We start from the raw sequence: 14,272 nt of genomic DNA, 5'->3' as shown, positions 1-14,272 counted from the left end.
CCAACGCCCAACAGCCCCTTCTGCACAGAAATCCTTCCTCAGAGCCAGCCTGACCCTGCCCTGGGCAGCTTGAGGCCATTCCCTCGGGGCCTGGCGCTGGGGCCTTGGCTCCAGAGACTCATCCCCCCTCTCTGCCCCCTCCTGGCAGGGAGTTGCAGAGGGCCAGGAGGTCTCCCCTCAGCCTCCTCTTCTCCAGACTGAACCCCCCCAGTTCCCCCAGCCGCTCCCCAGCAGACCTGTGCTCCAGACCCTGCCCCAGCTCCGTTGCCCTTCTCTGGCCACGCTCGAGTCATTCAATGGTCTTTTTGGGGTGAGGGGCCAAATACACCTCCCTTGTCACTCAGCCTTCGCAGGGATGTGTTTGCCCAGCTGGGAGACAGCAGAGTGAGGCAGCTTCACTTTCTGTCACTTTGGCTGTTCCTTGCTTTCTGTACAGGCTGCCTTTGGGGTAAAACTGGTTTAAGTTTGTATGTAAATAATCTGGATTTGAAGTAAGATTCGTTTCTCTGGCTTGATGACTTTTCACCTGAAAATATGACCCATGTTGTACTGTTTTTCAGTCCGAGTGACGGAAGGCACCTTGTTTGTTTTTTACAGAGTTTTATTTTCATGACTGTGGTATACTTCGGGCCTCTGACTTGCTCCATCATCACCACAACCCGCAAGTTCTTCACCATTTTAGCGTCCGTCATTCTGTTTGCCAACCCCATCAGTACCACGCAGTGGGTGGGGACAGTCCTGGTGTTCTTGGGTAAGTCTGAGAAGCAAAACACCTGAGGCCTGGCCCCTGTTAAGAAAAGGAGAGCTGACAAAAGATGCTGGTCAAAAAAAAAAAAAAAATATTAGAATACTCGTTGGAACAGTGTGTTAGTACCAGGGAAAGGGGAACGTGACTTCCACCAGATCTACGTGCTCCTTTCCCCCCACACTGGTGAAGTCGCTGCCTCTGACCGTTCATAAATCGGTGCTGTTAAGCTGATTTTTTCACAGAGTTCCTTGGCTTATGTTTGTAGGAAGAACTTGAAGATATTTTCTGTGCACACAGATTATTTTGTCTCTTTGCAGGCCTTGGACTCGATGCCAAATTTGGGAAGGGAGTGAAGAAGACATCGCATTGAGGAAATGGTTGATCTCTGCAGTTGGAATGAACTTTTAATTTATTGTCTTGTACCTCAAAATCTGTTATGAAACTGGACTCAGGATAGGTAATCAGAAGGGGAGTGTCTGGATTTTTTTGTTTTAGTTTTTTATTTCTAAATTGTCTTAAAAATGTAATACTTTAGTTTTAACTGTAATTAAGCTTTTTTTTTTTTTTTTTCCTGTAATCAAAGCTGCATTACTAGATCCTAGCAGCAGGATGAAATTCTTGCCTTAACAGGAAAAAAAAAAACCCGTTCATATCTTTATTAAAGAAAAAGATACAATGGCCACTTTTCCAGAACTTTAATTTAAGTATTGTTGGCTGATCTTGGGGAGAAACAGCACACTTCCCTCCAAGGAGAGGACTAGCTGTAGAATTATGTTAGTTCTTTGGTGTGGCCTGGAAAGATCCCTGGATTAAAGGCTGGTGTTGAAGACCACCCTATTTTCTGACTGCTCGTATGGTTTTTCCAGAACTGGTTTGGTGGAGCAGCCAGTTGGACGTTCTACCGTTAAGGTCACGTGTGTGACCACCGAGATGTGTCACATCCTTCACCCCAGCTCTTCTAAACCAGAAGCAACTCTTGGCATATGTCAAAGTTTACAGGAAACCTGTTTAACCAGTGGAGCCCAAATGAATTCTTTTCATCCCCTCCGCTAATGAAGGAAGGGGACCCTCTGCTGCTAAAACCATGCCAAGGTTGTGTGACAAGGGCTTCTAAACGTTGAAAGGGCCCTCGTTAATTAACCACCATCACGATGAGCCTTGGAACACCCGCTCCTGGGCACAGGCTGGCTCCCCAGTGTTGTACTGGGAGGAGTTATTACCATAATGATGCCTTCAGAGTTGGAGAGCAAAATTCTCCAAAGAGCAAACTTTACACATGAAAGCATGTTTCTACCAGCTGTCGCTTGGTCTCCATCTGTTCTGTGGCTTTGGCCTTTTGCCCCTCCAGATGGGATCTTGATCTCTCTCCTGAGCGCCCGTTGTAAGTCTCTCTCTCTCATCCCCTGCTTCCTCCACCCCTCCAGCGTTTCTTTACAACTTTTTTGGCCACAAATTTGGTTTTCATTAATCTTACTATCCTACAGTTCTCCTCAAACAACGCGTTCCTTGCAAAACTAAACCCGAGGCTGTTAAAGGGTTTTTCTCTGTCACCTTCACCTCTTTGCTAACTTCCATTGTCTTAAAGGTCAAGGGATAAGTAGTAAACAAACATGTCCTCAGTAGTAGAGAAGCCTGAAGTAAAAGCTTCTGTGACTTAACTCCATGAGTGCTGCCTGACAAACACTCCGCGCTGGCATCTGCTACTGCGTGGAGATTCTCCCTTCCCTGAAGACAGTTTACACTTCCCAGTATCTCTAAGGTAATGACTACTATTTCTGTTTTATAAAAGGGAGCAGAGAAATTGCATGACTTGTTCATGAACGCTGTGGCAGAGATAAGAATTATCTTCTGGGTGATTTAATCATAAAACTATCTTTGCTCTCTTTTTATAGGACTTGTGTTCCTCTCTCTCTCAGCACTATCTTAAACTTAATCAAGTCTCAAACTCAGCAACCAAAAGCAGCAGAAGTATTCTAGGCGAGCTCTCAATTCTATTCATTTTGCAGACTTGTTTTCCCTTCTATTAAATTAGTAATCTAGGATTAGACCCAGCTCCCACATCACTGTGCAAACACAAACACCTGAAAAATGCATTATGGATCACTTACTCCCTCAACCGTCCACTTCCTTGTGATAATCTTGGAATTTCTGTTCAAACAGGTTGCCTGTTCAGAATATTTGAGTCATTGCTGTAACAAACTAGTCTGTTCTAGCGAGTGTGCTACAGATCAAAAGGGAATTAGCTCTGTTTCGATTCCACAGAAGCAGAATTGTTTAATAGCAATAATTCTATACTGGCTAAAGCTCTTGAGAAAGGAGATGATCAGAAACTGAGGGAGTGAGATAGCAGCAGCCTTTCTCCGCTGTGCTGTCCGTTTGTTATCGGTGATCTCCTTTTTATTTACAGCATCTCAAGCCAAATTGCCTTTTCTCTGTACAGAGACTGCTTTTCTGAACTCTTCTCCCCCTTTCGCCCCAAGTCTAGGTGTAGCTTTAGAAGAAACTGAGTCTTAAAGAAAAGAACACCACCCCCAAACCACCAAAACAAAGAAAAAAACCACCACAAAACCAACCGAAAAAACAAAGACTTTGTTAATTCTCTTCTTAACCACTGAAAAGAAGCCACTGTAGATTCAAGGGAACTTGCTCAAAGCCCCAGGTCTGTCCCCTTGCCCACGCTGCAGCAGCCTAGAGGACCAGCAGAGAGAATGAAGTTGGGAGCTTCCCAAGGTCTATTTTCTAAGCCAAGATCTGTCTTTACCAATATCTTCAACTTGTCTGTATTCAGAGCACAGATTTAAAGATCAGTCTGCCAAGAAGAAAGAAAATAAAGGAGATTTTCTCTCTCCTGATTGCTGCAGGCTCCCTTGACCCACTTTAGCTCTAAAGCCTATTCCTGGTATTGCTCCAACTTGGTTCTTGCTGCACCTCTGACTCTTAGTCAATACGAATTTCTTAAAACAAAGGCAGCTTTTGTACCTACCTTGAGTCTGAATCCTTTGGATTTCCTTGGACAGCTTGCTGTCTTCTCTCCAGACCTCATGTACTGCAAGATCCCAGAGGAGGCTACAAAACCAATTCAAGAAGCTATTTTCAAATCAGCACTGGCTTTTCTTGGACAGTTTGAACAACGCTGCCACAAAGCAGGTCCCCAGCCCTGAGCTGTCGGGAGGATTGCTGCAATACCTCTCCCCAGTGACAGACTGGTTACCACATTTTGAGAAGCCTGCCTGGTGGTTTGTGGTGTATGTCGCTGTTCAAGTTCAGCTGTCTCTAAATAAAGACAAGTAAACTCCAAAGGAACTGGGTTAGGATCCAATCAAGTTTTCATCTCCTGTGTTACTTTTTCCGATGAGAAATGGTAGCTCCTCTTCGAGGCACCTTTTGCAGAGGGATAATTCTGTTTAATAGTTTTTTTGGCTTTGTTCTTTTTTTTAATAAACAGCTCAAGTGTCTTCAGAGGCAATGCGTGAATTTCTGGTGAAGTGTCAGGAAAGGCTTTCTGTCTTCAAGTGAGAGATTAGTAACAAACAAAGTGTTGACAGAACTTATTCTAGTTTATCCAGATACTGCGGAACACCCAGGGTATGGCTGTGCAAAGGAATTCTTAACTACTGCTAGCAAGTTATAGTTTGCTTACTGAAAGAAGGAAGCGTTCCGTGGTAGCATGTGCACCTATAAACATTTTAGAGGTTTCAGGGAATTAAAGCACAGCGCCCCGGGTCTCCACCAACAGCCTGGGCTTTACCAGTTCTGCTACAACTCAGTTTGTCTGGTTTTGTTTTGTTTTTTTTTCTAGATATTCTCCAGTTTATTAAAGGGTGCAAATCTAGTTAAATAAAAAGCACTACCTTGTTCTTTTTAGTCCTGTGTGCTTAATCTGTCTGTCTTTCCCAGAAAATAATGCCAGATTTTCCAAAATGAAAAGTTTTTGTAAAGTGTCAAACGTGGCCCTTCGCAGCCAAGACGGGAGGTGCTTTGAACACCCACTGGGTCATGTTTGGAGTTTGGGTTGACTTACCAAGGACTTACTAAAGGGAACGCTTGTGTTTGTTCCTTCCTTCACAGATGTGACTGGTCTTTCTCTGAGTAGAAGAGGAAGGGAAATCAGTTGAGTGGGAGATTAGTTAATTAAGTGCCTTAGACAAAGCCCTGCAAATGCAAAACATGAGAGTTAGACTGAGAAGTTATGAGGAGATTCCATTTTCTTCTACTTTTTGTTGGCTCCAGAGTCCCAACCTTGAGTCCGTCTATGACTCAGCCAATTACCAGCAGGGGGAACCCTTATTTCAGTAATTTTCAAGAAATACAAGGAGAAAAACAACCCAAAAAAGCAGTTCCTGTTTAATTAGCGATATAACTGTACTTCTAGAGTCTTTGTGCTTACAGTAAAAACATAATGTGGAAATCGAGGTCTTCCTCCATTTTTATTCTGTTTCTTTTTGACCGTCAGCTGAAGCAAAGTCGTTAGAAGATTTAAGACAATCCCCATCTCTTCTGCAGAACGGCCTCCGTTACAAATAGCATCAGTATAAAGAAGTATGTGCACACCTGCATGTCCTCATGTCGTCATGTAACACAAGCAGCTGGCATCCTGCACAGCAGCAGCCACTGGCGTCACAGTCGACAGTTTTGAAAACATTTCTGCCAGAATTCTCCTAGGAACCTTGTCAGTTCTTGGAGGTTCCGGGGAGAGGAGAATAAACAGATTACATTGCTGCAGTGTTTGTGCCTGTTGTCCCTCCAGGAGGAACTCGTTGATGTATCAGCTAAGAAAGGTGAAGTTTTATTTCATAGCTAACTGAGGCAAGGCATCCACAGGGGGGAAAACTTGGCAGCTGTGTTCCTTTTCCTTTCATCTTCCTTGTTTTTACGAGCTCCTTCTGCAACTCCATCAGCAGATGTTTAAAAAAAAAAAAACCCAAATGTTTAGAGAGTGCATAGAATAAGGTAGATGATAGCGTGTGCGTGTATATTTTGTAGGGGGGGGATATAATTGTGTAACACTGATAATTTTCTGGTCAGAGGATAGTAAAGACTCACACTCAAATGACAATTTAAGGCATAAGGAAGTTATTAAAATCAATGAATTGCCAGTCTTGAAGATACCAATTAAAAACCCAACCCTAATGGTGATTCCTCAAGAACAACTAAGATTTATGCTGTGCCACTCGGTTAAAAGTTGGTGATTTTTCCGCATCAGAGGATAAAAAATAAAATAAATCAGAGTTTATCCTGTGGGATTCCAGAGTCTTGCAAAGGAAACGGGAATTCCTAACAGATTTCGTGGACTGAAAAGCACATGAGAATCAAAATAGCACCCATCAGGGAAAAGATGTGCTAGCTTTAGAGTCCCACTTCAGCATGTAGTAGGTTTATGCTGACTAGTAGTAGGAAGTTTGTAAGGCTGATAGGGGCAGGAGATGCGTTTGAAATAGATACTCTATAATAATCAATTTACAGTCTGTAAGTAATAGAACTGCAGCAACAGCGAGCCAGGAATGCAAGTAAAGAACAGCAAAACCAGTAACTGCCTCAGACTGAAACTGAGACAGTCAGTTGTTGCTCTATGTCACACTGGAATGAGGTATTTGGTTTAAATATTTTAAGGAAAAAAAAAAAAATTATGATGAAGATTGCATTTAAGGCTTCAGAATTAAACTAGCAAAAATGGCCGTATGGCTTTTTTTTTTTTCCTTTCTCTTCCTGTGTTTTTCCACAGTGCTTGCAATGTCATTTTCATTCTTGCAGTATATTTATGCATATAGAGGATCCAGAATGCTTTTCCTACCTTCTTCATCATCACATTTCAGCTACTTTGGTAAGCCCACAGCCTCTTTCTGAAGTTTTTAATCAGCAATTAACCTGTGTTGAAGAAAAAAAAAAAAATTGTTCAGAAGACAGCATGGTTTTCATACACAGTACTCGTTGAAATATCCTGACTCATTCAGCAGAGATGTTTTGATAGGAGAGTGCAGGGACCAGCCTGCCAGAGTCAGGGCGGGTGGTGGTATGTTTTTTCTTTCCTGGAAGTAAGTTCAGGCTCTTTACCAGGTCTTCAGTGCCTCCACGAGCAGCAGGGATGTGCAGCATCAGGCATTCCCAGGAGCGGTTCTATTAGCACAGACCAGATGCTGAAAAATCCATACAAGTTAAAATCCAGCCAGGTCAGTCATGGAAACCTTCCATCGCTTGGAACGAGTGCTGAGTCTTTTGTTTGAAACTTGAAAATGGGAATGAAATGAAATAGTTTAACAGGCATCCATAATTCTGGGGACAGCAAGGACAGATTTCCATAACAGCCCTCGTACACTGCGATTTGCTTTGCAGGTGGCACCAGCACCCCACACTGCTTAATCAAATGTTGCAGTTTCTCCTTTCTAATAGCCAGTCTAACGACACTAAGGAATCTTGCAGCAGCCCTGGGACACGAGCAGAGGGCATACCAGGCCTGTCTGTAATGGCCTCTTCCCACTGATAGCAGAAAACTGTCCTCCAAAGGACGATTTCCCACCTAAAATTAAACATTGCAAAGCAATAAAAATCTCAACCCTCTCAAGTACACTCAAAACAGTAGGGATCACTGTCTCCAGTTTCTGAGGAAGTGGAAAAAGTAGAGTTGAATTTGTGTCCTCTGGCAGCATGACTGCCTGACATTCATTAGCTGAAGTTCTAAAAATCACTTCTCAGAACAATGCAAATGGTTTTCCAGGCAAAGGCTGCCTCTCTTAGTCCTTATCAGCTTTGAGGAGCTGAGGCTGCTTTCCAGACAAATTTGCAGCCTGCTCTGATTTAGTTTATTCTCAGAATTACAGCGTCACATTCTCCCAAGGTCTTGAGAGATCTCGGTCATTGAACGTGATAGGCTATAATTTGTTAATTAGTTTAACAGTGAGTGTGGCAGGAAAAAAAAAAAATAATCCTTGTTTTGGGATTAAGAAACACCACCAGTTTGGATTAGCAGGTTCTGCCCCTGCCTTAGGACCCGTGTGGCAATCCAGTCACCCAAAGAATTTCAACGATTAGTAAGTTTTTTATTTTTGTACGAACAGCTAGACTAGATCTGCAGAAAGGGGAGTGTTCACAGCCACCCCTGGGGAGATGGAAAACTCAGTCTGAACACACTAAATACAACTGAATTACCATCTTCTCTAAATAATGAGGCACGGGATATATCAAGTTGGGCACTTTTAAGTTAGTGTGGAGCTTTGACATAAGCTTTATTTTCCCTGGTTTGATAAATTCTAAGATTCTCTTCTCCCTTCTTGTCTAATATAGATGTATATAATAATCATGAAGTATTATCACTTAAAGTCACAGGGGTACCAGTTAAGATGGCTTCATTGATATTTCTAAGCAGCAAAACACTCTTATCTGGTCATTGAGGAAATGCCCAGGAAGAAATGAATTAATTTTGCAGTCAGTAAATACTTTAGGAAGTGTGAGTTACATAAAGCTTGGGTACCCATACCATACAGGTACAGGAGGCAACATTTATTTTTTTTTTATATAACATCTAATCATTTTTTTATATAACATTTAACATTTTTTATATAACTTTTTTTTTTTATATATAACATTTAATCACGTATAAACTTACCCAGTCACAGAAAGGGACAGCACAGTCCAGTGAAAAAAAGGTTCTGTAAGTGCTGGAATCAGCAGTGCCTGGTTTCCTCCAGATGTGAGGTTTGTGGCTGATTGTGGTTCCCATGTCAGCTCTCGCCACGGCATATTCACAGAGTTTCTAACCCCACGCGGATGCGTTTATGAAACTGGTGTGTAAGGTCTTGGAGCACTTGGGAAGATCCCTTTTCTCTATCCAACCCCTACTTTTAACGGAGTGTGGTAGAACACAATGAACTTTGTGACTCCTTTTTTTAAAATTCCGTTGGAGAACGCTGCTGAATTAGAAGTCACTGAGGGCAGGAGGATAGACACATCGACAACATAAGCTTTGTCTCTTTAGGAAATCAGGTTCAAGATAATGGGATCGTGCAATTGAAGACTGCAGCATACAGCTCTCTACAACAGGACCAAAATATTGCATGGACAACCTTCCTTTTTGTTGGTCATCATGGCTCCTGAACGCTTGGTTTTGAAATCCCTGTTCTAGAAAACAATTTTCTAGGCAATAACCGAGTGAGTCTTGAAATGAAATTAAACATCTGAATACTCATTACTGCCATTTTGGTTGCAGTAACTTAATGCCAGGACGTTGCTAATGAGAAGGCAAAACCAAAGGACTGATTAGCTCTTACGTTAAGCAGTTCAGTTCTGAAAGAATGTTCTGGAGTAGCAATATTTAAGTCATAATACTTGCTAAAATTTGTGCGATAAAATACACATTGACAGCTAATATTAATCTTTATCATTGTGTTGAAAGTACAGATTTGGAGAGCTCTCCTCTTTTCCACCAGCATTAAAAAATAGAATAAGGCTAAACGGTCATCAAGTTATAAATCTTGATGCTGAGTGAAAAATTATTAGTTTGTGGATATGTTAAAAACTCTGCCTTTCCCTTAACTGTTATTCCCTGCGAGGTCCAGACTGAAAATGCATTTTTATGGTTTGGTTGGTTGTTTTTTTTTTCTACATCACTTCTCTTCATTGTTGTTCCCTACTTTTTTCTTACTTGATTTACTTTTTTTAAAAAATTATTTTTGCAGCTGTTTGAGCCCTTCATGCTCATTCATACTTCCATACTCTTATACAGAGTGAATCTTACCCTCGATTTTCAAGTCTTTTGTCCAATTATCTCTCTGTACCTGTAGAAGGGGAAAACAGGAGTGATAAAAACCTTCAGACTCTGTTGCAGTCCATTCCCACTTCTCCACTGAGGAACATTGCTGTGATAATATTGAAGATTAATTCTTGTTTGTGGAGAAAAGCTGGTTTGAATAAATCAGAGGACTTTTGACAATGTTCTGAGCTCCTCCACTCTGCAGGTGCTAGCAGAGTTAACAGTGTCTTGGAGAAAGGAAAATAATTTCACAGACCATTAGGGCTGGTGGGAAGCAGCAGGATCAGGTTTTAATGAATACAGGATCAAAAGCATCTTAAAGCAAACCAGCACTGAAAACAAGAGCAGGCTCATCAGGGAAGACAGGAGATGCTTCTAACGAGAAACAAAGCACCAACTCAAAGACATTAGGGAGTCACTTTCTCACAATAGTGCATTTTAAAGTATAATTTCCTCTTCTAAAAAATTAGCTTTGGTACTTTTCCAATACATGTAAAAATAGCACTATGAACAGATTCCCTGCAATTAAAATCTTCAAGTCAGAGTTTTTCCAAAAGAGGTCAAGATTTTTTAAACCGTGTTTGTTTTCTCACAAGTAAAAACACTTTTTAATCACAACAATGACTAAGTTATCTTACAGCGTTCTGAAGTCAGGAAAGCAAATTCTGACAAGAAAACATGCCTAGCAGTAAGCTCAGACCTGGGAATGGTTTGTATGTGTAAAAGGAGACTATCCCACCACTGCCAGCAGGCACTTTCTCACAGAAGTGCTGGTTGTTACTGTGGTTTCTACTGAATTTAATGCTGTTGTGTATGTGGTGGCTGCACTAGAGCAAATTTACCCCTTCATGCTCCAAGGGATGTAGGTGCTACTGGATCCAAAGGAAGGAAGGGGGGAGCTAATTGCCAAAGCGCTCAGGCAATGACAGTTCTGAGCACACGCATAACCTGAACCTGGCAACGCTTCAATGAACCTTCAGGTCAGAAAGGGCAGTGCCTGAAAAATCTGGGTACCTGTAATTTTATATATGTCTGTTGAAAAATAATTCTTTTCAGTCATAGTTTTGAATCTGGATGTGTAAAATCCACCTAATTCCTCTCTGGATTTATGCTCTGAAACTGGGAAGCAACCAGTTTCACAAATTTATTTTTTTTTTAAAATGTGACTAAGCTGCTTAACTTCTCTATACTTTTAAAAGATAGGTAATATTTAACTTGCCATCCTACTCCATGCAACGCTGAAGATTACTTAATTTATAGTGAAGGAAAAGTGAGGATACTGGACTCGGTATCTAGCTTATTAGTACTTGCTATTCTGTTGCAAATTAAATTTTGAGGAAAAGGGATGCAAACTCAAAAAGCTCACCAGTTGCCTTTCCCTGGAGGATGCTCAGACTTACGTGGTTCAAAGAAGCCAGTATCTCAGAAGCTTTTCCTTTCATCACAAACCATATCAGCAGTTATTGTCCTCTAGCGTGCTCTGCTAGTGCCAAAGCTTAGACTCCTCTGACAAGAGAAATAATAACGTAGGCTCTGTGCTGGGCTAGGTGAGAGCATGACATCTTCAAGATGGAGATACCCTGGCAGAAGTCAGATTGGAAGGATAACGTATTAGATACTAGATTTTTAACTGGCTATAACACAAATATTACTATTTCACCATGAAACCATAAAAGGCTATAATATCAAGATTCTTTTTAGGCCTTAATTTTAAAATAAACAGTTAACCATATCCTCAAGCCAAGGAATGATTCCGTTACTGTTTGGGAATATACCACAGCGTTCCTTTTGTGTTACATATGGAAAATGAGATATATAGATGTCTCACTGGTGTAAGGAGAGGTGAATCAAGCAGCTTCCAAGGTCTGTGTGACTGTTGCATCTATAAAAGCCTCATTAAGTCTCCCCAGTGATTGGAGATGGGTTTTGTTTAGAAGGGTTTTGTTTGTTTTTGTAACAAAGATAGCAAATACAGGAAATAATTAAATAACTGTGTTTTCATACTCTCCTGATCATCAGGCTCCTATATGAGATTTTAATTAGTGCTGCATTTTCAATAACTCTGTATCCGTACGTGTTGCAGATTCTTTCCTGGATAACAGGGAGATAATTATGAGAATCCTGTTTTTCAGTCTCTCACTAAAGGGATGGCTGATATATTTAATCATGATGTAGAAATGCTGGCAGCTTTTTCCGAGTTCAGCCTCTCTCTAATTACATTTCTAGATTTTTAGTAAATTGAAAGGGAAAACGTAGGAACAAAATAATTAAAACTAAAGAGGAAGTGAATATTAAAGAGCAGGAGCTATTTAAAATTCTTGCACACAACTCTTTCACGGACATCAGTTTAATCAGCTTCACATAAAATCAAACTTATATATGCACCAAAGTAACACCTCCAAACCTATATGTACATTACCATTTACTGGTTCTTTTCATGCAGAAAAAAAACCACGACCTGTCTTTTATCATTCAGACGATACTGAGAATTATACCCAAAGTGAACGCATTTGAGCATTTGGTGCTCTCACATGCACAGTAGTGTCAAAACACACACACATCAGCATATCCCCAGGCAAGTTTTCAAGGTTCGAGCAGCACCCGCACCTAGGAATTGTCCTGTAATTTTATTAAAGAATTGTATTAAAGACAGAAGGTGATAGGGATTGTGAAGAATAAGTGACAGTATTTCACTTCTATCCGCCACCGAGGAGGGTAGAACTGACCCTAAATAACTTTATCGTATGGAGGAGAGGTGAAATTCGATCTTCATTTTCACAGATACCCAATTTAATTTTCCACTTCCTGGGAACAAGAGAATTTTGAGCAGGAGAACGTCATAAACTGTAAAAGAGGTTGACCTCCCTACTGCTAAGCAAGACATGGCCAGTGTTGAATTAAAGGAGACTTTTCTGTTTGTTCTATCTAGAAAACCCTTGTATAGAGTCCGCAGCCTAAGAGATATAAGGGAGGGGAGGGGAGAATCTCTTTCTTTTTTTTTTTAAACTGGTGCTGCAATTTCTTTTTGTACTTCAACTAAAGAGGATAAACACATCAGTAAAAATCCACAGTTTATATTGGGAATACAAAATCCAGAATAATGGACAGGGTACGAAAATGAGTTTCTAGGAGAAATGTGTAGCCAGACTAGGAATGCTAATACCAATTCTGTACTTCCCAAGAGGCAGTTTTATGGCATTTCTTCATTACAATGCAGCATTACCTGCTGTTTTGTCACCATGGGCAGCAGTTTGTGAAATGAAGGAATGAAGCAGGGTCCAAGAATTGGTCATGACTTGGATGAGATACTTGCCAGGAAAACCCAGGACACTGCAGAAAATGTTAGCAATAAACCAGGCAATATTCTCTGAGTCGGTAGTGGACAAATGTGGCAGCCTAGTGCACAGGACCAATTGTGCTATGAGAAGCAGCATTTTTTCATCTGAGAGAGTGAAATACGAGGGAAGAAGACTTTGCATCTTTCATTTAAAGAAGTGTAGCTGTGGTATGTATTATGCAACCTGACTCGTGTGGTTATTGGGGTGCTTTGTGTGTAATTGTATTGATTCACTATAACGTGAGACTGAACCTGGCAGGAAAGGCAGGCTAGCTCTGGATAAGCTTCTCCACAAACATTTAACTAATTAACGACTACCAACAATGAAAATTTTGCTTCCCCTGGTTGCAAACCATTACAAATTAGAAGAGCCACACATAAACGAGATCTTAGGATCACAGGATGATTTGTGTTGGAAGGGACTCGGGATGTCACCTGGTCCGACCTGCTCAAAGCATCTCACCTATGAGATCTGCCAAGGTTGCTCAGGGATTTAATCAGGCCTTGAAAACCTCCGACAGAGGCTGCATAATCTCTTTGGGCAACCTGTCAAAATCTTCATCTATGGTCATGATGAAAAAGTTTCTTCTATCTAGTCGAAAGTCATTTTTTTTTTTGTTTCTCATCCTCCCGCCATATGAAACTCCTGGCTCCATCTGCTTCATAACCCCCTCGTAGGTACTGAAAGGTCTATAAGGTCTCCCTTAAACTTTTGATCTAGGCCCCTGAATGACAGGTGTAAAGGATGTTTGCTTTACAATCCTTTTCTCAGAAGGTTAAAATAAATGCTGTGGGTTTGAGAAAAACTCACCAATCATTCTCAAACTTGGCAAGAAGTTCACATTGTGCAGAGAGAGGTGAGCCATTCTTCAAGCACTGGTGATCGACGCACTGCAGTGGCCCAGGACACAGCCTGAAGTGAAAGAAGGGAGAAAACCCATTTGTGGTTTTAACTACACAAAAGTCCAACCCTCAAAGGAATTGGGGGAGGCAGGGGTGGGGAGCAAGTTGACATCATGCTACACAGAATCACAGAATCATCTTGGTTGGAAAAGACTTTGAAGCTCCTCTGGTCCAACCATGAACCCAACATTGACAGTTCCCAACTCCACCAGATCCCTCAGCACTGGCTCAGCCCGACTCTTCAACTCCTCCAAGGATCCTGGGGACTCCCCCCTGCCCTGGGCAGCCCATTCCAACGCCCAACAGCCCCTTCTGCACAGAAATCCTTCCTCAGAGCCAGCCTGACCCTGCCCTGGGCAGCTTGAGGCCATTCCCTCGGGGCCTGGCGCTGGGGCCTTGGCTCCAGAGACTCATCCCCCCTCTCTGCCCCCTCCTGGCAGGGAGTTGCAGAGGGCCAAGAGGTCTCCCCTCAGCCTCCTGTGCTCCAGACTGAACCCCCCCAGTTCCCCCAGCCGCTCCCCAGCAGACCTGTGCTCCAGAC

General features: G+C 41.8%; 1 protein-coding gene across 1 annotated transcript in view; it reads left to right on the top strand.

Moving 5' to 3' along the window:
* SLC35B1 (solute carrier family 35 member B1) overlaps window positions 1–5,465 on the top strand; it is a 9,252-nt gene extending 3,787 nt beyond the window's left edge. The window contains 3 exon segments of the mRNA XM_026864612.1: window positions 354–357; window positions 465–751; window positions 1,066–5,465. Coding sequence (XP_026720413.1) covers window positions 354–357; window positions 465–751; window positions 1,066–1,118 — 344 coding nt within the window. The 3' untranslated portion in view covers window positions 1,119–5,465.
* Window positions 5,466–14,272: the final 8,807 nt, after the last annotated feature.

The sequence above is a fragment of the Athene cunicularia genome (assembly GCF_003259725.1).
Source record: "Athene cunicularia isolate RWA chromosome 27 unlocalized genomic scaffold, athCun1 chr27_part1, whole genome shotgun sequence".
Lineage (NCBI taxonomy): Eukaryota > Metazoa > Chordata > Aves > Strigiformes > Strigidae > Athene > Athene cunicularia.
Note: the sequence above shows the minus strand (reverse complement) of the source record. Positions and strands in the feature narration are given on the sequence as shown.